Genomic DNA, 27,688 nt, shown 5'->3' on the forward strand with positions numbered 1-27,688 from the left:
TTTTCCACCTAATGTCACAATTTTTGACACATTATTGTCACTTTTAACCTCTTTTCACCATAATTCATGCTCATTTTTTTGCTAATTTAACCACATTCACCATGTGTCATGCCCATTATTTGCCAGTTTAAACTACTTGCTCCTACTAAATGTTCTAATATTGACACTTTGAACATTTTTGGTCCTTTTTTGGCTTCTCTAATTTGTAACTTTTAACCAAATTCTGTGGTTTTTGAAATTTTACCACCTTTTCCACCATTTTTGGTCACTTTTTACCCATTTTATTTCTGAATAAAACAAGGATTTACATCTTTAAGATGACTGTGATGCAACCATGTCGGAAATGAACTGAATAAATAAATAAATACTATAAACTATGGCGCAAATAATACTAAACATCCTGTATAACAATGGATATTATTCAGATAAATAAATGAATGTGGTTATTTTGCTGACATTAAATCTCTCCTCTTTATTGTGCCTTATATCTCCACATGACTGTTCCTCCCAGGCTCTGGAACCTTTATTTTGGGGCTTGTGTGCTGAAAAGGTTGAGAACCAGTGTTATAGAAGAACCAACAGCTACTGAGGTGTGTGTGTGTGTGAGACCTTTTACTCCCTCTAGTGGTCTTCTGTGGTATTTACTCTGGCCAAGAACAAGTTAGATTTAAAAGTCAACTTACAACGTCATCATGCTGAAACCCTTTGGTTTTTAGTCCATGATGAAAATGTACATCATCCAATTTTTTTTCTTTTATATTTTTAAAATGATTTTTGTTTATATATATATATATATATATATATATATATATATATCAGAATTTATGAATGAAAGACATTTCTGGACATTTACTTTATTTTATTTGGTTTTTTTTTACCAAAAAAAGAAAAAAATGCCTTGTCATGGTTGTCCTTTGAGGTCAAACTGACACAGTTTGCTCCATTTATATAATAGGAACATCAAACTTGTGCCAAATAATGAGTTTTACCTTAAATTAACCTCAGTTTGTTCTTTTAGGGCCAGAGTCCTTGTTTACATAAAACACAAAGGTTAAACTATATATATATATATTCACTGACAAAAACCTACAGACATTGAGGTTACATGTAGGAAGTGATTTAGACCTTTGAGTTTGTGTTTTTTTTTAAACAACTTCAGAATTTTTCTAGAATCATAGAAAACACACATTAAAGAAAATACTCCTGAAACTTTACAAGTGATATTTTATGGTCTTATTTTGTATATTTTTCTCCCATTTTGTGTTATTTTGTGGTTGTTTTGTGTATTTTTCTTTGATTTTGTGTGTTTTCCTGATGCAATGTGTGAATGTGTTGTTGTTTTATGTGTTTGGAGACATTTTTGTGCATGTTTTTACATTTCTCTGTCATTTTGTATATTTTTCTCTCATTTTGTTCTTGTTTTCTCCCATTTTGTGTTATTTTGTGGTAGTTTTGAGTTTTTTTTCCTCCCATTTTGCACATTTTTTGTTGTACTGTACTGTAAATATGTTGTCATTTTGGGTGTTTGGAGTAATTTTTGTGTTTGCTTGAGGTTGTTTTGTGTGGTTTTTGTTGTCGTTTTGTAAATTTCTCAGTCATTTTTTATATTTTTGTCTCATTTGAAGTTTTTTTGTGGTTGTTCATGTATTTATCTTTAATTTTGTGTGTTTTCATGATGCAATGTGTGAATGTGTTTTCATTTTGTGTTTTTGGAGACATTTTTGTACATGTTTACTGACATGTTTTGTTTATTACATTTCTCTGTCATTTTGTGTATTTTTCTTTTATTTTGTATATTTTTCTCCCATTTTCTGTTATGTTGTACTGTATAAATATGTTGTCATTTTTGTGTTTTTGGAGTAACTTTTGTGTTTGTTTGAGGTCGGTTTGTGTGGTTTTAGTTGTGGTTTTGTAAATTTCTCTGTCATTTTTAAAAATATTTGTATCATTCTGTGTTTTTTTGTGGTTGTTTGTTTGATTTTGTGTGTTATCCTGATGTGCTGTGTACATATGTTGTCATTTTGTGTTTTTAGAGACATTTGTGTTCATGTTTGCTGACGTTTTGTGTTTTTTTTTGTTTTTTTTGTGGTTTTGTGTGTTGAGTTTGTGGGCCACACTAAATTAGAGCATGGGCTGCACGTGGCCCCCGGGCCACCAGTTGCCTATGTCTGGTCTAACGCTATTCAATCGTTCTTGAGTTTCTGTGATAACTGACATTAAAAAAAAGGCTTTTAACTATCATTTATAGTTGAAAATATAAACTGTATCCAAACTAAACTAAAATATTTATCCGTTTTATTTATTTGTCTTGGCTTAAACCATAAGTTCCCGACATCCCATCCAAACACTGAGGAGCCATTATTACGTGTTTAAAGAGACTCGTGAAGTTTCATCAGCTGTTATCAGCCGCTGAGTTACTTACTGTCTTCAAAGGAAAGAGTTCACCTCAGTTACAGGATGGAGATCATGTGACTCCGTCTTAATCCTCCACGTAAAGCAGCAGCAGCAGCAACAACAACACGTTCCCAGTTAACACAACGTCAATGAATAGAAGAAAGAAGTGCTAAACCTCATAAACCTAAATACTAAAATATGTTTCCTGCTGCAAACAAAACCTAAACAGGCCAGACTTTAGATCAGGGGTTCTCAACCTTAGGGTCGGAACCCCATTTGGGGTTGCGAGCCACTGAAAGGGGGTCGCCAGATGCTTTTAGGAAACTTTTAGGAAGATTTTTTCTGAACAATTTGAGCCCATTTTTGCTTATTTTTAACTTTTTTCTGCAACTACACCAAACTTTCCATACTTTAACCAATTTTCATCACTTTTTCTTGCCACATTTTTTCCCCTTTTAGTGTATTTTTGCTACATTAGTCCCATTTCTGCCAATTTCAATGCTTTTTCTGCACATTTTTCCACTTTCAAGACATTTTCTGCACTTATAAAACCCTTTCCACCACTTTTCCCACCTAACGTTGCATATGTTGACCAATTATTGTCACTTTTAACCACTTTTCACCATATTTCATGCTTATTTTTGCCAGTGTAACCACATTCATGATTTGCCTTGTCCAATTTAAACTAATTGTTCCTACTTTTTTTTGCCACTTTTAAGCCAATGTTGACACTGTCCATTTTTGGCTACTCAAATTTGTAATTTTTAACCAAGTTCTGTGGTTTTTGGCACTTATAAACCCTTTCCACCATTTTTCCCACCTAATGTCACATATGTTGAGCATTATTGTCAATTTTAGCCTCTTTTCACAATATTTCATACTTGTTTTCGCCAATTTAACCACATTCATGACATTTTATGACCATTGTTTGCCAGTTTAAACTACTTTTTACACCATGTTTTTCTGTCTGCTTTTTTCCCACTCTAATTTGCAACTTTTAACCAGTTTCTGTGGTTTTTAAAACCCCATTTCACCACCTTTTCCATCAATTTTGGTCACTTTAAACCAATTTTATTTCTGAATAAAACAAGGATTTACATCTTCTAGATGACTATATACTATGGCTCAAACATTATTAATTGTTCCTGGGTAACAGTGGATAATATTCAGATCAATAAATAAATGTGTTTATCACAGATTCATAGAACAATAGATCATCATTTTACTGACTTTATGGATGGACCCCATAAATCTCTCCCCTTAATTCCCCCTTATAGATGGTCCTGTCTCCACATGACTGTTCTTCAATGTTCATGTGAAAATGTTGAGTTTTATCTTCTCTCTATAACGTTTGACGTTCACAACACTGTAAGCCATGCTTTTCCATTTGCCTCATTTAATGCGCTGCAGCACGGCACGCTGCAAATAGCTCATCAAATTCTTTCTCCACAAATCAAGTTCTCACAAGGATGAAACGCTTTCACATGATTGCTGCAGATGTTGAAGTAGCAGAGGAAGTGGGAGGGAAAGGCTTCAACCTTTTTAACTTTGATCAAAGTACTCTGTGCATAGAGATTAGGTGTTATGATTAGGGCCTTAATTGCGATTAATTAATTACAGAAAAATAACGCACTAAGAAAAAATAACGCGGTTATTTGCTTTTTTTTTTTAATTAATCGTAATCGCTTCAGACCAATTATTTTAAACGTTAATAATCATCTTTAACTTGACAGGACGAGTGCGTGTCAATTCTAGTGTAAAAGTTGCAACTAACTTTACAGTTTTTTGATAAAAATACAACAACTCTGTTTCACAAAATTTGTTATATTAAGTAATAACTCAACAAAAAGACAAATATGTGACTTTGAAAGTAGTAAAAGTAATCCATCACTTCCATGACACCGTCACGTTTTACCGTGAGATTGTGTTAAATAAATCAAAATAAACAATTTCTGGGACATTTATTAGCAAACCTGCTGAAATCAAAGAGATGCGTCCTATTTTACCCCCATTCACTTTATTTAAGTTTTAGTTTTAAAGGGATCCTCCACTGTTTTTACAAATGTTGCATTATTTTGCACCATATTATTTTTATTAACTTTTATAAATGGGACTACTTTATTGTTTTAGAGCCTGTGCTCCACCATCTTGAAATCATGTGATTGATGATGTCACACGGCCCCACTGCCTGTAAACATCCCATTGTTTTCTATTGGAGTGAAACATTCAGCCTGATTTTTAGAGCATTTAGCAGCTTTTTCTGTCAAAATGCCAATTTGTGCTGCTTTTTGTTGCTCTGAATAACCACAAATAGTTAAAGATGCTAACGTAAACCTCTTTTGTTTACCGAAAGAGGATAAAAACAGGTGTAACAAAAAATAATCTATGACCGCATGGGGGCGACATGTCCAAAAGGGTTTGTGCATCTTCAACAGTCCTTTATAACTCGCTAACTTCAGCCATCAGAGCATGTCAGTGCACTGTTTACAGGGGAGTAAAGGTCCCTTAGGAGAGCTCTTCTTCTCTGCTTCATTGTCTACTACCACAGAGTGGGAACTGTTGCTGTAATCAATCACGTGATTTCAAGATGGCAGAAAACAGACTTTAAAACTGTAAAGTAGTCCCTACTTAATTTGGTGTTTTGTTTGGCATAGATCTTCTAATAAGGACATTTCAAAGGTTTTAGGCCACATTTATAAAAACAGTGCAGGATCCCCTTAAAGCCTCCCACACTTTGTTTTTTCTTCAATTTTGATATAAACTCACGGTTTAAAGTTCACACTCTAACTTTGCCAGGTTATAGAAATAATTCACCCAGCGATGTGCTCGCTGCTCGCTCTCTGACTGGTTGAAACCACAGCTGAGCAGATCCAGAGGCCTTGACACAGAGATTAAAGAAGGCAAACAGTTTCTGTCGGGCATCTGTTATGTCACTTTGTCTGACACAAATAAACACTCGTGCTGGCATTTGATAGTGATTAGTTTCCATTAGAAATCTAATTGATCCATTTTCACTTTTCTTTTTTTCTCTCTCGCACAGTTTCTATTTTTCCCTTTTTCCACCTTTTTTCTTTCCCCCACTCCCCCCTATTTTTTTAAACGTTTGTTCCCAATATTGTCTTTTCTTCTTTTTCTTTATTTCCAAAACTTCCCTCAAATCTTTTTTCTCTCTTGTTTTCCATTTTTTCCCTATTTTACAATTTTCTCCTGTTTTTTCTTTTTTCATCTCTTTGTTTCCATTATTTTTCTTCCTTTTGTTTTCCTCCCTTCAATTTTCCTTCTTTTTTTTTTTAACTTTTTCCAATATTTTCTTTCCCCCTACTTCCCACCTTTTTGAAAACTTTTTCTTTTTTAATTTCCATTTTTTCCACATTTTTTTTTTTACTTTTTCATCTTTTTCCCCCTTTTGAAAAGCCTTTTTCCTCTTTTTTGCCCCTTTGTTCCCAATATTGTGTTTTCTTCTTTTCTTTAATTTCCCCCAACTTCCCACCTTTCTTTCTCTTTTTTTTCCATTTGTTCCTCGTATTCCATTTTTTTCCCCATTTTTTTTTTCTTTTTTGTTCTTCCCCCTGTTTGAAAAGCCTTTTTCTCCTTTTTGTGTCTCTTTGTTTCCAATATTTCTTTCTTTCGCCCAACTTCCCACCTTTTTGAAAACCGTTTTTTCCCCTTTTTGTTCCCATTTTCCCCCCTGTTTTTAATTTTTTCTTCTTTCTCCCCCTTTTGGAAAACCTCTTTTCTATTTTTTTTTTTTTTTTTTACAATATTTTCTCTTTTTTCACTTTGCCCTTTTGAAAAGCCTTTTTCCTCATTTTTGTCTTTTTGTTTCCAATATTTTTCCTCTTTTTGCTGCTTCTTTTTTCCAATAATTGGCAGAATAAGTTCATCTCTCCATCAATATTCCCTGTCATGCCACCTTCTCCACATGTGCCTACAAGCACAGTATGTAACACGAAGTGTTTTTCACACACAGTCTCCAGGTCACAGCTTCACCCTCTCGTGTAAGCGTTGCCACTTCAGGGTTTAATCGTCGTAAACACTGACGCCCTGTAATGCTGAGTCACATGAGTCGGTGCAGTGCATGAGAAAAGATACACAGCACATGTCTGCTGCTGCTTTACAATTTGACACACTCTAATCTTGGCATCATCTGACCATGTGTGCCACAATACCTGTAAATGAACGCAAAAAAAAAAAACAACCTTTGAGTTTTTGTCGGCCCTTGATCACAGGTGTTTCCCACTCAGTTATCTCACTGGAGATAGTGTGTTACGTAAAACACATTTATCGCACTTCCAGAAATGTGGAAAAATAAGTCAGAAAGACACGCTTGTTGTTCTGTGTGTGTGAACTGGTCTACAGAGGCCTGTATCCATCTAAACCAGTGGTCACCAACCATTCTGAAACTGAGCTACTTCATAAGTACTGCATAGTCTGAAGGGCTACCAGTTTTAAAATCCCTTCTTAAATACTAAATGTAATGTAACATTTAGAGGTGTGTTGATCCGAATACAGGATTCAAATTTCCGAATTTTATGTTTTCATGTTTTATTTATTATATTCAATTGTAGAATACTGTATATATTACGTTGAAGGTTAAAATGTATGAAGCTAAATAAATGGGTCATTTTATCTCATACCTACTGTTGCTGACCATTGTTCTCTGTTTGAGTAACAACACTAAATCAAGCCTTTTCTAACATGCCACACTACAAAATAAGTCATTATTGTTTTTTTATTAAAGAAAAAAGTAATAAAAGTATGTATGATTCATGCTGACGTCGGATCAATATCGGTATCGGCCGATACGCAAGGCTGCAATATCGGTATCATATCGGAAATGAAAAAGTTGTATTGGGACATCCCTAGTAACATTCGTAAAATGTAACAATGTCATATTTTACGAAAGTCCACCTTGCTTTTTTAAAAATCTATCTTTATCATATTATACTGTATATAACAAATCACAACCCATACACCATATCTGCAACACTTAAGACATCTCTCATAATGTTTCAGTGAAATCAAACATTTAAAGATGGTAATTTAATACTAAAACTAATCATGTGCAGCAGTATTTCACTTAAGTACTAACTACAGTACATCTGTCACATGTATTTATCTTTGTGAGTTTGAATCCTGGAAAGTAAATCAGATTTTAGATGGAGCTCATTGTTGACCAGAGCTCCTGGGGGCACCTCACATTGTCCATGTGGGCCCTGGGGCCCGTGGGCACCGTGTTGGTGACCCCTGATCTAAAGTGAGCCGAGAAGGAATACAACAGAGTGGTCCCATTTAGCCTCCTAAAGCTGAGATATCTACAACTCATTTAGTTGCTAATTTCATGTTTTTCCTATCATTATTTACTTTCTTAAGCGGGCCAAATTTGATGCAATAAAGGGCCAGATTTGGCTCCCAGGCCTTGAGTTTGACACGTGCATCAGTTCGGCTCGCAGGAGAAAAGAAAAATGACAAAGAATGACAGAAAAGTCAGTTATAGTGATCAGTGAAACTCCAAAATACTTGCATTGCAAACAGTTTTCCCCACGCTTACATCACATGGTCATGATGGCAGTCATTTTCAATCTCAAATTGTTGAAGGAACTTTCATTTGAGGAAATCATACAGGGACTGATATCTGTCATTTATTTATTATATATACTTTACATATCATTTAAACATGGAAGCGCAAACTCAGTTTGATTGCGATTGTTCATGGTTGTGTTAGACAGCGTCAAACTGGATGCTTATATAATGGTTCCTGCAGTGTGTCCTGTTCACGTAACAGAGGAATGTGTCTTCTAACCGATGGCATTCGACACATACTGTAAACCTACATGGGCTTGTTATGACCTGTTCCACATCCACTGCCACTGCTTGAGTTTTACGTAACTTTAAGAGACTTTACAGCAAGAATGACACACAAAAGTCAAATGAATGGGTTTTTATTTGGAGACATAAATGTTTTACAGTTCGGAGCAAGAATTTTTCAAAAGACTGTACAGTCTGCACATACATTCCTTTTTTTCTGCTGCGTAAGCAACCCTGGGTTTGACGACCTATCAATAGGATGCTATGACAGCTGTAAAAACTGTAATCTAACACTGAACGTTCCTGCTATTATCTGCAGCTACGCCAGATGTAGCCATAAACAAGCTAGCAGCAGCACTTCTAGCTAGCTCAAGAAATAATCACAGGCTATGAAAAAGGTGAGGATTGCTGCCTCTCAGTAATTGGCTTGTAGGTTCAAGTCCCGCTGGTGGGCCCCAACTTGTCGCTAGACTGGAGTCCTATGCAGAGGAGTTTTCACGGTTTCACGCCTTCATTCTGCAGGGATAGGCTCCGACATGCGGCCCTGTACAGGATAAGCGCTTATAGGTGATGAGACGAGACGTAAAAGCGTTAGAGAACGGATCATGTATTTTAGTGACAGTAGCAATGAATGTACAGCCTTCAGAGTAGAGTTGCTCATTTGTCAGGTGAGGGAGTTTTAAAGTAAGTTTCTGACTAGAAATAAGATGGACTAATGTCTGAGTTTTTGCAGGTGTCAGACACATGAGGCAATGGAAAAGATTTCCAAGGAGGAAGAAGTATCACTGAGCTAACGCTAAATTACAAAATTCATTAATCAGGAACAGTTCCAAGTGCTTCTCATTGTAATCACACTATTGAAGTTGAAGAACAGCAAATCAGCGCTGGTCTCGACTGGTCTTGATGGAAATCCCAAGTCTGGCCTGTCCAGGACTGGTCTCAAGTACTACAAGACTAGCCATGCCTCTGATGAGACATGTTTTTGTGCTGTTCTAAGGTCGTTGGTGAAGACAATGAGTTCCTTCAAGAAAAACATTCTGCATGATATTTCTTGCAGATCATGAAGACATACTACATCGATCAAGTCCCGGATTGACATTGGCCTCCACTTGTGTTCTTAGCCAAGAGTAAACCCAACAGACGAAACAAAACTCCGTATTAGAAAGGAGGAAAAAATAACTTTTTCAGGTGACTAGTACAATTTCAATAGATCTTTAAAGGGTTCCAGACCTTTTCTTCTCATGGCAAGTCGCAAGAGTTTTGCAAGAACAGAAAGTCTGTCTTCTGGCACACATTTAAATGAAAAACAGGCAAAACAACGTAATAGTTAAATTCACCACTATAAATTACATTTTTATTGCATTTTTTAGTCATTCAAACAGAAACTATGTGCATCTCCACGAGTGCCGCCATTTGTTGTAAAACGTCAGATGTTGGGGGTAAATTATTTTCTCTGACCTTTTCAAGTTGGAGCTCCGACATCGGGGTGCACTTTTTCAAGTGCGAAATCAGAAAATCCAGAGTTGCCTGGAAAGCAGCATTAGTTTGGATTTGAAGTGGGGACGAGAGTTAGTGTAGTGGAAAGCTGAGAGTCTTTGACCCCATATGAGCAGGTCAAACACATACAGGGCAAACCGATATAAAGTCAAGTTAATCTTGACCTTACAGGACATGGTGTTGGTCAAACTGGGGGCTGTTTGGTCTCCCATTATGAACACAGGATAGCTTAATGAGTGCGTTCCCTTCTGCACTCTGACACATTTAGCCTGAGTAGTTGTTATTATGCCATAAATTAACAACCCTTTCAACTTGACCCCACTTTGTGTAACAAAGCACTAAAACCAGATAACCCTTGGCTTTAAATTTATCTGGTCTGGGTTGGGTGGAAAAAGTGACTTGAAGTCAATATTAAAGATAGATCTTAACTGATTTCATAATGCTTAGAGAAAGTGTTTGTCCACAAAGAGCAAGAACAACATTCAAGGTCACAATGAAGTACTTACATCTGTTTAGAACTATTAGAAGCTTCAAAATAGATGCTCCCGCTGTGGGTGGAGGTTTTTCTGCCCTATAATGGACAGACAGCCTGACTGACTGACTGACTGACTGACTGACTGACAGAGTGTTAACAGTGTACAGACATTGTTTCTGTTGGTTTGAATGTTTAAACAGCACAGAGTGAGCTTGGCGACTAAGGGGCCAGAAAGCCACAGCTGTTTGGAGAGTAGATACGGGGAGGCCACCAAAATTAGGCCAGTTTAAAAAGTGAGATAAAACTGGTTGTTAGCGGAGAGGGTGCCAGGGGTGAATGTCATTGGCGACCCCATTGGCCTCCCTTAGCGCAAACGAAGGCAATAACATCACACCTGACACAGCCCTCTATTACCACCGACCTATTCCCCTTGGTTCGTCCAGAATTTGACAGGTATGAAAGTAGTCCACAGCTCGACACACCACTGGTATCTAGCAACTATGCCTTGATTTTTCTGTTTGTCAGTTATATACCGAAGATATTTGCTTGGAGGGAGTGAGGATTGGGGAAACTGTTCCATGTTGATAAACTGGGATAGTGTCAGCAATGCAACCTTGATGAGCTTGATTGGATTCATTTTTCAAAGGCATTTTTATACTTTGTCTGAGATTAGCAGCGACATATTTAACCAAAAAAGCTTAGCGTTGTTTTTTACTTACACTATCAGTTGTATTTCTTCTGACTTAGATTAGAATGGTTGCCTAAGATTACCAGAAAAGGTCTAAGCAAGATCCCTGTGGGATTCCACAATAAAATTTGAAAAAGGCAACATCCCTCGAGACCGCCAAAGGTCTTTCCAGAACTTGCTGCTCTTTGCTGTTAATTGGTCAGTTATTAGTGGCATGAGCAGGGACATCACGAACAGCAAAAGTAATAATAATTTTGAACTCAAATCAAGTCTTCCATTAATGGCATTTTTAAAAGAAATCACACCATCTAACATCTACAGTGGAAAAACCAGTGAAGTGTAGAGTACCAACTCTGTATATTGTGTTTGGGCTTTAGATGATTGGATACAGCATGAAGCGTTAAATCTTTACAATGTCCAATGACTGAGACAGAACTTGGCCTGAAGAGGCAAAAATGTCCCACCAAAATAAAGTCCGGACCATCTTTGAGATGGTAGCTTTAAGCTAAGGATGACTTTGCTGTTGCTTCGTAGACATGGAAGACTCACTGCTGTGCTTTGTAACAGACCCAAGATAGTTCAAGACATGCAAAGACATTCCGAAAAAGTAGTATAGTATAGTATTACCAAGTAACTGCTTCATCAGGCCATGTCGCAGCCTTCAAAGGCTGGTTGTCGTTTGGTGCAACGAACCACATTGGATATTTTTGATTATTTTGTGTCTCGATAGAGAACAAGTACCTCTCTGTCAGGTTGTCTGCCATCTCGCACATTTCTTGCAGCATTTTCCAACTGGGAATCACTATAATGAGATGATCACAAGGCATTTTGCTCATCTTTAAGCCGCTCGCGTCAATCATTTTTTTTAACAGATAAAGAAATAGTGTAATAGATAGTCATAGTCATAGGTCAGAAAATCTAAGATAATTTACTCACAAAGTAATGTAGAAGTCGAAATCAGCGTTCAAATGTTTTGTGTTGTCGCCGCCATCAACAAACGGGTTGCTGACAAATAGTCATGTGACTTGAACTTTGGAAAGGTTTTGCGCATCCGTAGAAAAATGCAAAAATAGCATCAAACTGAAGATGTTGTCACTGTGATTTCTTGCGTGTCAGACGGCTTTTTTGTATTGTTTTCCTGAAACCAAAATATCAATATCTGCGATTGTTTTGGTTTGGTTTGCATTTTGTTAAAACATTAGTACTGCATCTTTGGCAGGGTTTCTGGGATCCCATTGGCATTAGTACTGGACAAGAACAACTTTTGTAGAAAATACAGTTGCAGTTTAAAAAATGTCCTCCCCAGCAGCTTTAAATGTCCATATTCTTTTGTTTATTGGTGATACATACAACAGATGTAATCACGACGTGTCCAGATACACTTTAAGGCACGTGTCCAACTCAAGGGCCACGGGCCAATTCTGATTTTGTTTGAAGTAAAAAATACAGCAAAAACAGGACTTTTTGTAAGTCACCATATAAGCTGTGGATAAAATACGATGGGGATTGCAGTACTACATTTTTTACAGGAATATTAAATCAAAATTATTTTTAGAAACCTGGAAAATTCTTGGAAATTATCCTATAGAATTGCCATATTTCAAGAAAATGAGTTGCAAAGTCAACAAATTTTCACCAATTGCTTATCATTCAGGATTTTGTTTGAATTTGTGCTTTTTTCTTTACACAAACATAGTGTTTTTTGGCCCGGCCCACTAGATGTTAAACTGGGTCATATGTGGCCCTTGAACTGAAATGAGTTTGAGACCCCTGCGGATGCTGGAGCTATTGAGTAATTTGAGTAGGTACTGTATGTGTAGTTGTTTCTCTGATATTGTATTCTGTATCTGGGCCACGTGTGTCAAACTCAAGGCCCAAGGGCCAAATCCGGCCCTTCATAGCATCTAATTTGGCCCACAGGAGAAAGTAAAAATGACAGCGAAAACATGGATTATTGTGTAAATTACCAAATAATCCAGTTGTAGATATCTCAAAATTCACAGATTTACCGAAACTCCACAAAACATTTTTGGGTTCTTGCATTTTTCCTTTTGTTTCTATCACATGAATGTAGTCATTTTGAATTGCAAATGGTGGAAAAAAAAGTCATTCAAAACATTTTTCAACAAATCTTGCAATTTCTCACAAACAATTCCACAAAATTCCTCTAAATTACACAAAAATTGGTAACAAAATCAATGTTTTTTTAAGTTAAATGAACTGATATTGAAAACTACGGAACAATGATGTTAAAATAGTTCTATAATCTGCGGCTCACTAGAGATCAGACTGGTCTGTATTTGGCCCCTGAACTAAAATGAGTTTGACACCCCTGTTCTTGACCTTCCTTGCCGACATAAAAGAGACAAAACAAGGTGACATTGTGGATGAAAAGGGAAGAATCTTCCAAACACCTTCGAAAGAGGAACTATTCTTGAACTGGAGGAATGCTAACAACGTCTGACAGGGAACAAGCCAACACAAACAAAGATAGAGGACAACACTGACTACAGATGAGAATACACAAAAAAGAAGAAATCAAGAATGTTTTGACCAGAGAGACATGTAAACCCATGTAAATCTGCGATGGTAAAACAGGGGACGGGACCTGGATAAGCAAACTGCTTCTCTCGTCTCCTTTTTCGGCATGTACAAAAAATGTAAAAAAAAAAAATAAAAAAAAAGTGAATGTAACCATGTCGGAAATAAACTGAATAAATAAAAAATAAAAAATAAAAATAATTGAGGAAACTTTTTTTATTTAATTTCTATTGTCAGTAAAAACAAAAACAGGTTCTGGTGGGTTACTGCACTGCAGTTCTTTCACCCCCACTCATTGGCTGAAACAAAGGCGTGTTGAAAAAAAACGAGAGGAGGGGCAGACGGGTCAATGTGTCAAATACGTAGAAAGTGTTATCAGACGGGGGCGGGGGGGTGATGTTGTTCTCTTGCATGTCAATGCCAAAAGCAAGTCAATGTCCCCAACAGGGTCGGTGGGATTGTTGTGGTGGAGACAGCTTGTGTTTTGGCTGGGGTGGATTTCACATGACCATCACACATTAGCCCATGTGCTGACAACATTTACACATCTACTTATCTAACTCAGTTTGTTTTGTGTTAGGCCAATGTGCTACTTCTTTATAAACAGTTTATAAGGAAGTTCCACTTTATACAGAGTTTATAATAAACTCTGTATAAAGTGTATCTGCTAAGTCAATAGACATTGGGTAACGTTTTCTGATGATTGAAGGGAATGTCGAGCACTGCCAGTTTGTTTTAGGTCACCATAATTAAAGTGTTAATAGTAATGGAATGTGACTGTGGCCGGTCATTTGCTTGTGACTTTAGTCGTGACAAAGAAATTGGGTCACTGTCTTCCTGTTGTTTGGCGTATAGAAAATACACACAGCGGAACAATAGACACAAGGAAACAAAAAGGATGAAGCATGAAAAACAAGAAGAATTTCAATGTTTTAATTTTTTTTTTTTTTTTGGTGATATGGAAACAGCTCAGATGCACATACTTAGATTTCCTCTTTCGGTTCCAAATGGTTCCTTTCCAAAGAACTTGTGAAAATAATAATTTTGTTAATAAAATTGGCTGGCAGCCATTTTTCAGAACAGCAACCCCCCTCAATCCGTGTATCATTCGTTCATACCGATTTGCCAAAGTACATGACCCGGAAATGTACTCTCATCCAACGCTAACGGCTATGCTAACGACAGTTCAGCATGACAAGATCGCTGCTTCCAACTGTGCATCCGAAACGTGTTCTTTTCGATTTAGCTGGTGTTGGGCACAGAACCTCCTCACGGACATTTGGGAGGATTTAGAGACTCCTAAGTGTTGCAGAGCTAAAGATATCTCGGAATGTGCAGCGCTTCACTTCCGGGTCACGTACTTTGGTAAATCTGTAATGGAGAAAACGAATAAAGGTGTTCGTTTTCCGTTTTTCGTTTTCTGTACCAAAGCAAAAGAGCTTGAATATGAAAAACAAGGCGTTTTCTGTTTTTTCATTTTGGTTTTGGAAACAAATGTCAAATAATGAGTGTTTTTTTTGTTTTTCATGTTTTTGTTACATAATGAAAAACAAATGAACGAATGATACATGGATTCCCCTCCCTGCCAGATATTTTAGAGAATTTTGACTGATTTTGAAGATCCACAGAGTATTTTGTACTATGACTATGTAAAATAATGATTCTGAAAGAATAGTCTACTTTCATTAGAAAAAAACATTTTGTTTCTAGCTTGTTTTGTTCTTCCTTAATCAGCAGTTGAATAGGTACGTTTCAACAAAACGCCAGTTTCTGAGCAAAAAGCTGAGAAAACAGGTTTTCTCTCAAAAACCTGACTTTGAGGCTAATTTATTTATTTTTTTGCTTTAGTGACACCTGAACATTGGTTTCCTCTTAAAAACAACAAAAACAACACTGAGACCGGGCTTTTGATGGCAAAATTATTAATATTTTGCTGTCTGGGTCAGAGTTGTATGGTTCCCTTACCGTATTTTGGGCGTCCTCCAAGTCGACACTCTCGATAGTCGACTTAGGTCCACACATGCTCTGCTCGAGTGTGTGCTGCTGTGAGGTGCTGGGAGCTTCACCATCAACTCTCATAGCGCCATTTTCTGCCTCGTAAACTTCTTACCTCAGCCCCTAACCTCTGCCGATCACGGGTGATCGCTCATCTAAAGGTGCACTGCTGCCACCTACATGGCACCAGTTGATCATTACATCACAGTACAAGTCCAATATCCATGGGAGAACTCCACTACAGTGTCTCCTAGCAACCCCCGTTGAAAAACACAATTGACGTACATATATGTCAATGGCAGTGAAAGTTTGGATTTGAAATGACGTTTATGTACGTCAATGGCAGTCAATGAGTTCATAAAATTATTTTTCTTCAGCAGATAAGAACTGGCCTGGGCAAATAATTGCCACCAACATAAAACAAGTTCGAAACCGTAAGTTTTGGGCCACAATCCACAAGTTGTTGTTTTTCTTCTTCGTTTTGTTTTATGACAGGTGGCACCTAGCGTTAAAGATGCATTACCGCCACCTACTAAACTGGAGAATGAACCAGAGAACTACTTCCCTTCATCTATAAAAACCCTAAATTGTTTTCAATGACTCGGTTTCTTTGAAAAACTTAAACAGTGCTTTTTATTTCCCTTCCTCAAAGTTAAGCACATTTTCAAGATTAAAAACTCTCGTCCCTTAATTATTTAATTCTTCCTTAAGTCTTTCTCTCTGGGTGGTATGCTTCCAGCGGTGACACATAAGATGTTACACAATTTCTTCTGACTCACACTCACAAAGTCCTGGTGGATGTTTTATCATTGATTGCATTGTTTTATTTAAACCAGTGTGTCCTAACCTCAGTCTAGATATGATTGTTTGCTTCTTCCTGCTGATTCCCTTCCTCTCACTTTTTGCTTTATGTTATAAAAGTAATGACCTTTGCCCTGTGATGGACTGGCGCCCTGTCCAGGGTGTACCCCCGCCCAGCGCCCTGTGAGAGCCGGAGATTGGCACCGGCAGACCCCCGCGACCCTGTTAAACGGGAATAAGGGGGTATGAAAATGGATGGAAGTAATGACCTTTCGTTCCTTTATTCCTATATTTCTGCCACTCGTTCATTATTTTGGTCTGAATTATTGATTTGGCTTCGCTTTTACTGAGATCTACCTCCATTATCTCAATATGTTTGAAAGAGTTTTTGGCCAGAGTGTCTACCATCTTGTTTCCCTCAATACCTCTATGCGCTGTGAGCCACATAAATCAGCTTCTGTTCTGTCCCCCTGTGTTGTAGTTCAACAAGTGTTTCAAAAATCTCATGCAGCATCTCTGGTCTGTTTTGAGCTGACATCGTCTGCAGTGACATCAGGGATGACCTTATTTAACTGATTTTGTTCCACCCACTACAGTGTCACTACAATAGCTAACTAGTGTTAAGTGATCTAATGTTCTTTTAATAATACACTCCGATGTTCTATCTCTCTATCCTGTTCTGTTTGCCCTTCTGTCCACTAACCCCAACCAGTTGACGCAGATGGCTGCCACCTCTGAACCTGGTTCTGATAAATGCTTGTTCATGTGGATCTTGTTGGGTTTTCCTTTCTTATCATGAATTTTATATTTTGATAAGTGCACTGAGATGGCTTTGTTGTAAATTGCGCTATACAAATAAAGTTGAATTGAATTGAAGAGTATATGTTTCCCTATGCAATCCTATCTCCTCTGCCGTTTTACGAGCTGACCCTACATCCATCTACAAGTTGAAAACTTCTGCTGGAGTTAAAGTGAAGCCCAGGATGTTGATTTCTGTTTTGCGTCCCCGTGTGTCGTCCTGTCTGCTCGGCTGCGCCGAGCGAGGCTAATTACCCTCCTCGTCTCACACATGTGATCCTGATTAGCCATTAGCTCACCTGCTCCATTTAAGGAGTGGATGTTCACGTTGCTCAGGTTGGTTCATTCTCAGAGATACTCTCTGTGTGCGTGTGCGCGTGTAGGTTGTTGTGTTCTTAGTCAGTTCACTGTGGTTAGCATTGCTTTGCCTTTAAACCGACCCCTACTAAACACCTCTGACATTAATACGCTGCCTCATACTTATGTCGGTGCCTTCTCATATTTGCTTTATACCAAGCATGGAAATTGAAAGCTTTATTTAAGTTGTCTGCAGCACCCAAAACTAAAATAATGGGCGTGACATTGTGAATGTGGTTAAATTGGCAAAAATCAGCATGAAATATGGTGAGAAGAGTTTAAAAGTGAAAGTAATGCATCGACTACAATATTTTAAACAGAATACTATGAAAATACAACTTTAGAGCATAATGATGGAATGAATAAGTGACAAACACACATTTTAAGGAATGCCATCATGAAGAAGTGGAATTAAACTGTATTTAGTGGCTTCTGAATAGATTCATTTCTGTAGTTTTCATCATTTCTGCTGATTTCAATCCTGACCTCTGTATTTTCAATTCATGTTTTAATTAATATGATTTCATCATCATCATTATGATTATCATTTTTAACCAAAAGTAGTAGTGCTATCGCCTACCCCTACTGCAGGTATTCTCAACCTTAGGGTCAGGACCCCATTTGGGGTTACGAGACACTGGGAGGGGGTCGCCAGATGTCATCAAGAAACTAGGAATTTGAGCCTATTTTTCTTATTTTTTTAACCCTTTTTCTGCAACTACACCAAACTTGGCACATTTTAACTTATTTTCTTTTTCTTGACATATTTCTGCTCCTTTTAATGCATTTTTGCTGCATTACTCCCATTTCTGCCACTTCATCAAATTTGAATGCATTTTCTGCCCATTTTTACCACTTTCAAGACTTTTTTGCCACTGAACCAGCTTTTGGTACCTGTGGCAGTGTGGGCAGGTGCCAAGTCCTGCTGTAAAAGAAAATCAGCATCTCCATGAAGCACGAAGTGCTTTAAAATGACCTGTGGACTTCAGAAAACACAGTGGTCCAACTGTTGCTCAGTGGTCCAAAGTCTGTTTTTCAGATGAAAACAAACTTTTCACATCATGTGGAAATCAAGGTTCCAGAGTCTGGAGGAAGAGTGGAGAGGCTCAGAATCCACGTTGCTGGAAGTCCAGCGTGAAGCTTCCACAGTTTGTGATGATTTGGGTTCCCATGTCATCTGCCGGTGTCGGTCCACAGTCAACGCAGCATCGACCTGGACATTTTAGAGCACTTCATGCTTTCTTCTGCTGACAAGCTTTATGGAGATGCTGATTTCATCTTCCAGCAGGACTTGTCACCTGCACACACTGCCAAAGGTACCAAAAGCCAGTTCAATGACCATGGTGTTACTGTGCTTGATTGGTCTGCCAACTGGCCTGACCTGAACCCCATACACAGAGAATCTATGGGCTATGGAAAGTGAGAGACACGACTCAACAATGCAGATGACCTGAAGGCTGCTATCAAAGCAACCAGGGGTTCCATTACACCTGAGCAGCACCACAGGTTGATCACCTCCATGTCACGCCGCATTGATGCAGTCATTCATGCAAAAAGACGCCCAACTAAGTATTGAGTGCAGAGAAATGAACATACCTTTCAGAAGCCCTTACATTTTTGTTTAAAATGTCCTTTTTTTATTGATCTTATATAATATTCTAATTTTCTGAGACACTGAATTTTGACTTTTCATTATCTGTTATCCAAAATCATCAACATTTCAAGAAATAAAGGCTTAAAATATGTCACACTGTGTCGTGAGCCTGTATCATATGGTTTGACTTTCTAAAATGAGTGACCAAAAATATTATACGTTTTTATGATATTCAGTTTTTTTTAGATGTATCTGTAGTAGCATCATATCACACTTTCAACCACTCCTTTCAATGTCCCACCCAGACTCCCTCTCCCCTGTTTCTTCCTTCCACCCAGGTGTACCGCTGCCCTCTTTTTATACCTTTCCCTTTAATGAAGTTTTTCTTACCCTTCCTTATTGAGGGCTGGTAACGGTCACAATTAAGCCATAAAATAATAGTATTTATTTCATTGCGACAATAAAACGTGGATAGCTGGCCCAAGAAAGGGGGTATGAGAACCACTGGATTACACCACAAAACACAATAGGCACAATAGTAGTTTTTTATTATTATTATTTATTTACATATATATATATATATATATATATATATATATACTTATGTACCTATTTCTTAAATTTTGTTTGGTATTTATTTATTTCTATGAATATCTAATCTACTGTTGACACTGATATATTAATTTATAAAACCAGGTATAGTTATCATTATATTAGCGTACATTGATGTGTAAATATGTAACTATATTACCATATTGACAATCATATAGAGTTGTACATAGGAAATTAAGTGTGTGCGTGTGTGTATGCATGTGTGTTTACATATATAATAGAGATTAGGGGGTAGAATTAAATACGTTTTTATACTTCCTACTCCTTTTTGAACATGTTATTGATAATGATTGATATATATATTTATTTATTTATGGGTTTATTTATTACGGATTGTTACTTTTTTTGTTTGTTTTGTTGTGCTGATTTCACTCTCATGTTTGAAATAAAGATAAAAAAGAAAAAAAAGTAGCATCACATTACGCTTTCAGCATAACCAAAAATAGCTGAGTGTCAACCGCTCCTTTCATTATCCCACCCTAACTCTCTCTCCCCAGTTTCTTTCCCCCTCATCCAGGTGTAACACTGCCCCCTTTTATTTTTTTTTATCTTCCCTCAGTTTGAGATATTCACCAGTAAGCAATAAAATAAATGTATTTGTTTCATTGCGATAATAAAACATGCACATAGCTGTTGTAAAAAGATTGCACTACGTGCATGCTGTGTTGACCTTCGACAGCATGTGCAGATGAGGTTTAAAAAAAAAAGGTGAGGAAAGTTGTCGTATCAAATAAAACTGGTGGAGAAATGTTTCCTACTTATAGTCTATAGTATACTTCTGGTTAACATTCCGTCTTGTCCCGAATATTCCCTCGTTTGTCCATTTTCCCACGCTCTGACATGTGTAAAGTATCCATTGGCTCCACATCATGACATCAATCACAGGACGTGCCTTTCAGGTGACACTCCACATGACTGAGTGTGACACAAAATGTAGCATTGTTTAGTTCTGTGCATTATTATTATTATTATTATTATTATTATTATTATTATTATTATTATTATTATTTGTGATAGATAAGCATTGATGACCTTGACAATCCTCCTCATTTACAACTTACAAACATTAAACCAAGGTCAACGCAATCAATGCCACGGTCTGTTTCATCAAAGAGAAAACTCCTGGGTTGCCATGGAAACATAAGGCTTTGCCCGGGAACAGCAGGAGAAGCCGTGATTCAGACACCGTTTACAGGAAGGAGTCTGACTTTATAAATGTTTCCTTGTTGTTTCACGTCGTAAATTATTATGGTCGTTTTCATCGTGCACGTGATCATTGCTTTAAGGAAGAGTCGTAAAACGAGAGCCGCAGCGGAGATAATGGTTGCTCAACGCGCGCATGCCTGTGTTTACAAATTATTACAATGTTACAGATAATTGTAGCCTAGGATTGTTTTTAGTGTTTTTAGTGCATACAAATGTATCTCAGATCATTAGATACATGTAAATAAGATTCAATTTCATAGGCTTCTATTTAACAGGTGGAGAGATAGGAGAGGGCGACTTCGGGGACAATCAGACATCAAGCATTCCTTCGGCTTAATTCTGTGTGACTCGCGCAACAAAAAGCCCAAATTACTCTATAAATAAATAAAAATTACTTAAAAAAATAACAAAAAACCAAAACACGCAAAATGACTCCATAAGCACACAAAATGTCAAAAATACTCCATAAATACACTAAATTATAACAAAAATGTCAGAAATGAGGGAAAAAAAAAATGTACATTTATTTAGTGTGCGTTTAGCATAAGTTACCATGGAGATTTACCCCGGTAGATAACCAGCGTCGTTGGAATAAATCCCGGGAAGTTCGCGCCATTAGAGGAAATCCAACTTAGTAGTATAGGCTCAAAATGGCCGAAAAATAGACAAAATAAAAATACACAAAGCAACAAAACAAAAAGACAGAAAATACACAAGACAACAAGAAAAAATATTGATTTTTTTTCAAATACACAAATTGATCCAAAACAATGACAACAAAATAACATAAATTGTCAGAAATACAGTATACAAACAACAAAAACACACAAAAAAGACAGAAAATATACAAGACAACAACAACAAAATACAAAATGATGAAGAAATACAGAAATTGACCCCAAAAGAAAACAATGAACACAATGACAACAAACCAACATAAGATGTTAGCAAAGACACCACAAAAAAAGACAAAATATGAACACAAAAATAGGACATTATTTAAAAAACAACTCACAAATTGACCTAAAAATCTAACAAAATGATGACAAAAGAACATAAAATGTCAGAAAAATATTTGAAAAACACCTCAGAAAAGACAGAAAATACACAAGGTAATAACAAAAAATATGAAATGATTAAAAAAAACTACACATATTGACCCCCCAAAGAACAAAACAAAAACAAAACAAATTACAACAAAAAAACACAAAATATTTGGGGGGAAAAAACATAAAACAACAAGAAAAACACTAAAACCTTGTTCATTCCTCTAGTAATAATCAGATTGTTTATTAATCTAAATGCCGACATAAATGATAGATTAGCCAATCACGTGTGACTAATGAATTACTGGATCACAGCTAGTACACTACGTACACTACGGTTGTTCCTTATTTCCAAATCTACTGGAGGAAGTGAGAAATATAAATGTGAACAGGAAGTAAAGGTTAGACACACGTGATTTCCAAAATAAGAGCACAGATCATCCTCCTGAGTCATGCTGAGAACTCATCATATGAACTGATCGATTATTAACCATCAGGTGTGTGTGCGTGTGCGTGTGTGTGCGTGTGCGTGTGTGTGTTTTCTGAGTTGTTTTGTGTTTTTTGAGTCATCTTGTGGGCTTTTGATGGCATTGTGGTTGTTTTTGGAGTCTTTTGTGTTCATTGTGTGTGTTTTTAGGGTCATATTGTGTGTTTTGTTATTATGTGGGCTTAGTTTTCATTGTTTTGTTTTTTTGTTGTTGTTTCTTTCTTGTCATTTTGTGACATTATGTGTGTTTTTCAGTCATTGTTTTTTTGGGTTTTTTGGTTCATCTTGTGTGTTTTTGGAATCATTTTGTGTGATTTTGTTATTTTAATTGTATTTTTTCTTTTCTTTTTCTTTTTTTTTGAGTCATTCTGTTGGTTTTTGGAGTCATTTGGTGTGTTTTGGAGTCTTTTTTTTGTTATTTTGTGTGTTTATAGGTGTCATTCTGGGTGCTGCTGTAATTATGTGATTTTTATTTTTTATTTATTTATTTTTTCGTGTTTTCTGGTGTCATTGTGTGTGTTTTTTGGAATCATTTTTGGTTTTGTGTTCATTTTGTGTGATTGTGTTATCTGAATTAGCTTTTTGGAGTCATTTTGTATGTTTTGGAGTCTTTTTGTGTTCATTTTGGGTGTCTTTAGGGTCATTTTGGGTGTTGTCATAAATGTGTGGTTTTCTGGTGTCATTGTGAGTTTTTAGGGTCATTGTCTGTTTTTTAGTTATTGTTTTGATTGTTCTAAGGGTCATTTTGTGTGTGTGTGTGTGTGTGTGCGTGTGTCTTTTTGAGGGCGTGTCCTCAGAGCCAATGACGTTGCTTCATCCTTGTGCGTCATGAAAAGGGGGAGGGTCCCAGGGTCTCATTATAAACCCACAGCTTCTCTTCCACCAACACAGGAGGAAAAACAAACTCAGAGAACCTGAACTTGAATTTATCTTTCATTTAAAGTGTTTATTTTTTGCTTTTTTTGAAGAATTTCAACAACAACCTCAAAACTATTTTTGAAACATTTTCAGCTAAAGATACGTTTTTATTTATACAGTTTTTTTCATCAACTGAAACTAAATTTAAAACCTGAAAGATGTTTCCAGAGGCAAACAGTGGGTGAGTACTTATTATCCTCCATCATTTCGTACATTTTGTACTTTTTTATTTTTATCGTTTTTAAACTCCTCCCTCAGCACGCGCGGGGGGTTCAGCACGTGGTTTTGGTTGGTGTGGCGCGTTCAAGAGCAAAAAGTAAAAAAAGAAAAAGAAAGTACCCGGGAATGTTCAAGAAATGTGGGGTGAAATGTCTTGTGCGCATGCGCTGTAAACCGACAAGGCGTATTAAAAAAAAAAAAAAAAAAAAAAAAGAAGAAACCGCGTTTTTCACCAAAAAATGTTCTACGCATGCGCGGGAAGTGGCATCTATATATGGTAAAACTAGAATTACATGTAATTTAAAGAATTTCACAGTAAATTAAGCCAATGAAATGATATTTTTTTACTCTAAATGAAACAGAATTGACCTGTAATTTGCCAGTATAAAGAGTATTTTATTGGAGTTTTTTTTTTTTAAATTGAACTTATTGTAATTCTGTGGTCATTTTGTGTGTTTTTGGAGAAAGTTGTTGTGCTTTTGTCATTTTGTGGGGTTCATCTTCATTTTGTGTGTTTTTGGAGTATTTAATAGCGAACCACTCTTAACGCTTCCATAATTTGTTCAAATATATCATATTATCCTGAATAATTCATCACAAATCTGTTGAATTAAAACACAAAAATACGTTGTCGTGGGTAGAAACGTGTTGAAAGAAAAGCCTTTAAATGAAGATAAATGACACAATGTGAGCGGCGTTGCCAGGTTGGGAAACACAAAGGTGTGTAAATACATAAACAATGCAATGGAGGGTTTTTTTCCACCGGAAATCATTGGGCAACAAGGTGACAAAAGATTAGGCACAGCTTTATTTAATTTTCTTTTTTTATTGATATTAAAAAAGGAAAATGCTTAATTTCCACCACTAAAAAAAAAAATGTAATAATCACTCTGGCAAGTCATAATTATGACTATTTTTAATGTAAATCAGCAAAGAAACAGAAATTGGACAAATAATTTTCCCATAGAAATTAATTATTATTTAATGTGTAATTATGAATGGAACAGTGTCGGTAGATTGCTGCAAATGCTCAGTTTGTATCTCATAATAATGACTTTCTTTCTCCTTTGTCATAATTATAACTTTATATCTTGTAATTATGACTTTTTTCTCATAATTATGACTTTCTTACTCGTGATTTTGACTTTACTAACTCATAATTATGACTTATTTTTGGTGGCAGAAACGGGCTTCCATAGGATGCACATGAATTGATAAATATCAGTTTAAAATAACATCAGTGATTTGTTTTGACATTAAAACAATAACAATAATAAATCATGTTCCATTGAAACGTATGAAGTGCATCACATGCTTTATTAAATATGCTTGATAATTGTGTGAAAGAGTGTGAATAAACTGTGCGTCACAATGACGTTCTTTTTCATTATTATTATTATTATTATTGTCCTCCAGCTATGGCTATGACGACTGCAAGGCCACTGCTGATTGGCTGCTGGCCCAGACGGACGTCCGCCCCATCGTTGGTATCGTGTGTGGGTCGGGTATGGGGGGGCTCGCTGACACGTTGAAGAACCAGGTGGCCTTTAGCTACGAGGACATCCCCCACTTCCCCCAGAGCACAGGTGAGCCTCACAGATGCAGATGCACACAGATGTGCACCAGATGTGCAACATGTGACGTTAACCCACTGCTTTGCCCACAGTTCACGGCCACGCAGGGCGTCTGGTGTTCGGTACGCTGAAGGGACGGCCGTGTGTCTGCATGCAGGGACGCTTCCACCTCTACGAGGGTTACCCAATCCAGAAGGTACGACCATAAAGTCTGGATTCTTAGAAAAGCTCCTTCCCCTTCAGGGTCTTACATAAACATGACATAACTCACCCCCCCCCCCACCTGTGTGTGTGTGTGTGTGTGCAGATCACGCTGCCTATGCGTATTTTCAAGCTTCTGGGCGTGGAGACGGTGATTCTGACCAACGCGGCCGGAGGCCTGAACCAGGACTTTAAAGTAGGAGACGTGATGATCATCAAAGACCACCTCAACGTGCCTGGATTCGCAGGAAATAATCCTTTATCAGGACCCAATGATGAGCGGTACGTTTTTTATTTAGAATAATCACCAAGCTGGGCCTTCTGTGTGTTTTTGTTACTTGAATTTTTATTATTTATTTTTGTCATTTTACATCTTTTTGCAGTAATTCTGGTGGTTTTTGGTGTCTTTGTCTTCATATTGTGTGCTTTTGTTTTTTAAATTTTGTTTTTGGAGTCATTTTAGTTCATTTTAATTTTCTGTCTTTTCTAGCGTCATTGTGTGTATTTTTGGGGTCGTATTGTGTGTTTTGTTGTCCTTTTGAGTGTTTTTTAGAGTCATCCTGTAGGTTTAGTTTTCTGTGTGTTTTTCTTGTCATTTTGGCATAATTTTTTGTGTTTTGGGGTCATTTTGTTTGTTTTTAAAATCTTTGTATACATTGTCTTTTACTGATGTTTTGTGTTTGGTATTCTAATTTTTTATTGTCATTTTGTCTGATTTTTGTAGTCAATGTGTGTGTATTTTTGTTAATTTGTTAATTGTTTTTGTTATTTCGGCTGTCTTTGGCAACATTCTGTGTTATTGTTGTCATTTTGGGTGTTTTGTGTGATTTTTTTTTTTAGTCATTTTGTATGTTTTTTGTGTGATTTTAGAGTCATTGTGTGTGTTTTGATGGTCATTTTGTGTGTTTTGAAGTTATTTTTGTCGTCAACTTCTCGGCTGTTAAATTTTGTTATTTATTGTTGTTTTGTGTGATTTTTGAGACCTTTTGTATTTTTGTCTTTGTGTATTCCTTTTGGCCCCGCCCACCCGTGCACCCCTGCTTTATTATTTCTCACTCTTGGGCTGGAGCCTGAACTTAATTATTCCAATATTTCTCTCCTCTTCCCTCAAAGGTTTGGGGTTCGCTTCCCGTGCATGTCGGACGCCTACGACCGGGAGCTGCAGCAGATGGCCATGGAGATTGGACAGGAGCTGGGCTACGGAGACTTCCTCAGGGAGGGCGTCTACTGCGTGCTGGGGGGGCCGTCCTTCGAGACCATCGCCGAGTGCCGCATGCTGCACAGGCTGGGCGCGGACGCCGTCGGTAAGCGTCTCACTTCCTGTCTGATCTTTACGACCCGGGTAGCGGACGTTCCCCCGTTCTGATCCATGGTTCCATCTCCTCCACAGGCATGAGCACCGTCCACGAGGTGCTGGTGGCACGTCACTGCGGCATGCGCGTCTTCGCCCTCTCGCTGATCACCAACCAGGCGGTGATGGACTACGACAGCGAGGAGAAGGCCAACCACGAGGAGGTGCTGCAGACGGGCAAGCAGCGGGCGGAGCAGCTGGAGCGGCTGGTGTCCACCATGGTCACCAGGATCGAGCAGAACAACAACAACGACGCCTGAGGGATGACTTTTCACCACATCTAAACCGAAGTTTTACGAAAAAAAACAACTGTTGAAAATTAAAGACGGACTGAAAAGAGCGAACTAAAATGGCCGACATGTCGTCAACCGCGTGCATGTAATGTGACAACTACTACCACAAAGACTGCGACGAGGTTTGCGACAAAGACTGCGACGAGGTTTGCGACAAAGACTGCGACGACCTCAGCAAACCCATATCTTTTTATATAAATCAAAACTTTGTACTTGTGCGAGTGAACTTTTTTTTTGTAACTCACGCGATCGACTTTCACGAGAATTCCCATCAATCTGTTTTTTTTCTGTGATCGTTTCCCGATCGATCAGAGAATCTTTCCGTCACCAGATTTCCTCTCTCTCTAGCGCGTTGATGAAGTTTAAAGTCAACAATTGACGAAATCCGTAAAAAAAAAAAAAAAGAAACGCAACAATCTTTCACTAAATCTTAACTCGATTAAAAAAAGTCGCCCACATTCCTCTCGGGCTGTAATGTTGTTTGTATTATTTGAAACGTTTTTTTTTTTGTTCTTAACTTAAACGATGTGATCCATTTTTGTAAATGTCTGCCCTGTAACTTAACAATAAGAACAGAATTTACTGTATAGGTCTTAATGTTGTGAACATGTGTATAATAGTGGCTTTGTTGTACTCTTGTTTTTTAATATGATGGTTGTTATTAAATGCTTTATTTATTACAAGTTTGGTCTGAAGTGTGTGTGTGAGCGATTCTAAGGCTGGTTTTTTCACAAAGACATTTTTTAAAGTGTAAATACCGTAAAACATAAGCTACAGGGGCGTGTCCAGATTTTTTGGCAGGGATGATCATTGAAATTAGGCCCAATATTAAA

At 37.3% G+C, this 27,688-nt stretch overlaps 1 protein-coding gene across 2 annotated transcripts; it reads left to right on the top strand.

The window, feature by feature from the left end:
• The first annotated feature begins 575 nt into the window (after positions 1-575).
• Positions 576-27,259, top strand: pnp5a (purine nucleoside phosphorylase 5a). Of its 2 annotated transcripts, none has more exons than XM_028473840.1 (6): positions 576-590; positions 24,853-25,022; positions 25,103-25,206; positions 25,318-25,493; positions 26,325-26,515; positions 26,602-27,259. In XM_028473840.1, the coding sequence occupies exons 2-6, from the start codon at positions 24,944-24,946 to the stop codon at positions 26,820-26,822; spliced, it is 771 nt and encodes a 256-aa protein (XP_028329641.1). In that variant the 5' UTR covers positions 576-590; positions 24,853-24,943; the 3' UTR covers positions 26,823-27,259. The 2 variants fall into 2 exon arrangements, with proteins under 2 accessions (XP_028329641.1, XP_028329640.1); XM_028473839.1 differs by lacking the exon at positions 576-590 and adding an exon at positions 23,151-23,398.
• Positions 27,260-27,688: the final 429 nt, after the last annotated feature.

This window comes from Gouania willdenowi, chromosome 18 (genome assembly GCF_900634775.1).
Source record: "Gouania willdenowi chromosome 18, fGouWil2.1, whole genome shotgun sequence".
NCBI classification, from domain to species: Eukaryota; Metazoa; Chordata; class Actinopteri; order Blenniiformes; family Gobiesocidae; genus Gouania; species Gouania willdenowi.

Excerpts from the sequence above, each read along its gene's own strand:
- pnp5a (XM_028473839.1), top strand. The coding sequence starts at position 23,376 with ATGTTTCCAGAGGCAAACAGTGG. Across the intron at positions 25,207-25,317 it reads AGGGTTACCCAATCCAGAAG|ATCACGCTGCCTATGCGTAT; the intron begins GTACGACCATAA and ends GTGTGTGTGCAG. Across the intron at positions 26,516-26,601 it reads GCTGGGCGCGGACGCCGTCG|GCATGAGCACCGTCCACGAG; the intron begins GTAAGCGTCTCA and ends TCTCCTCCACAG.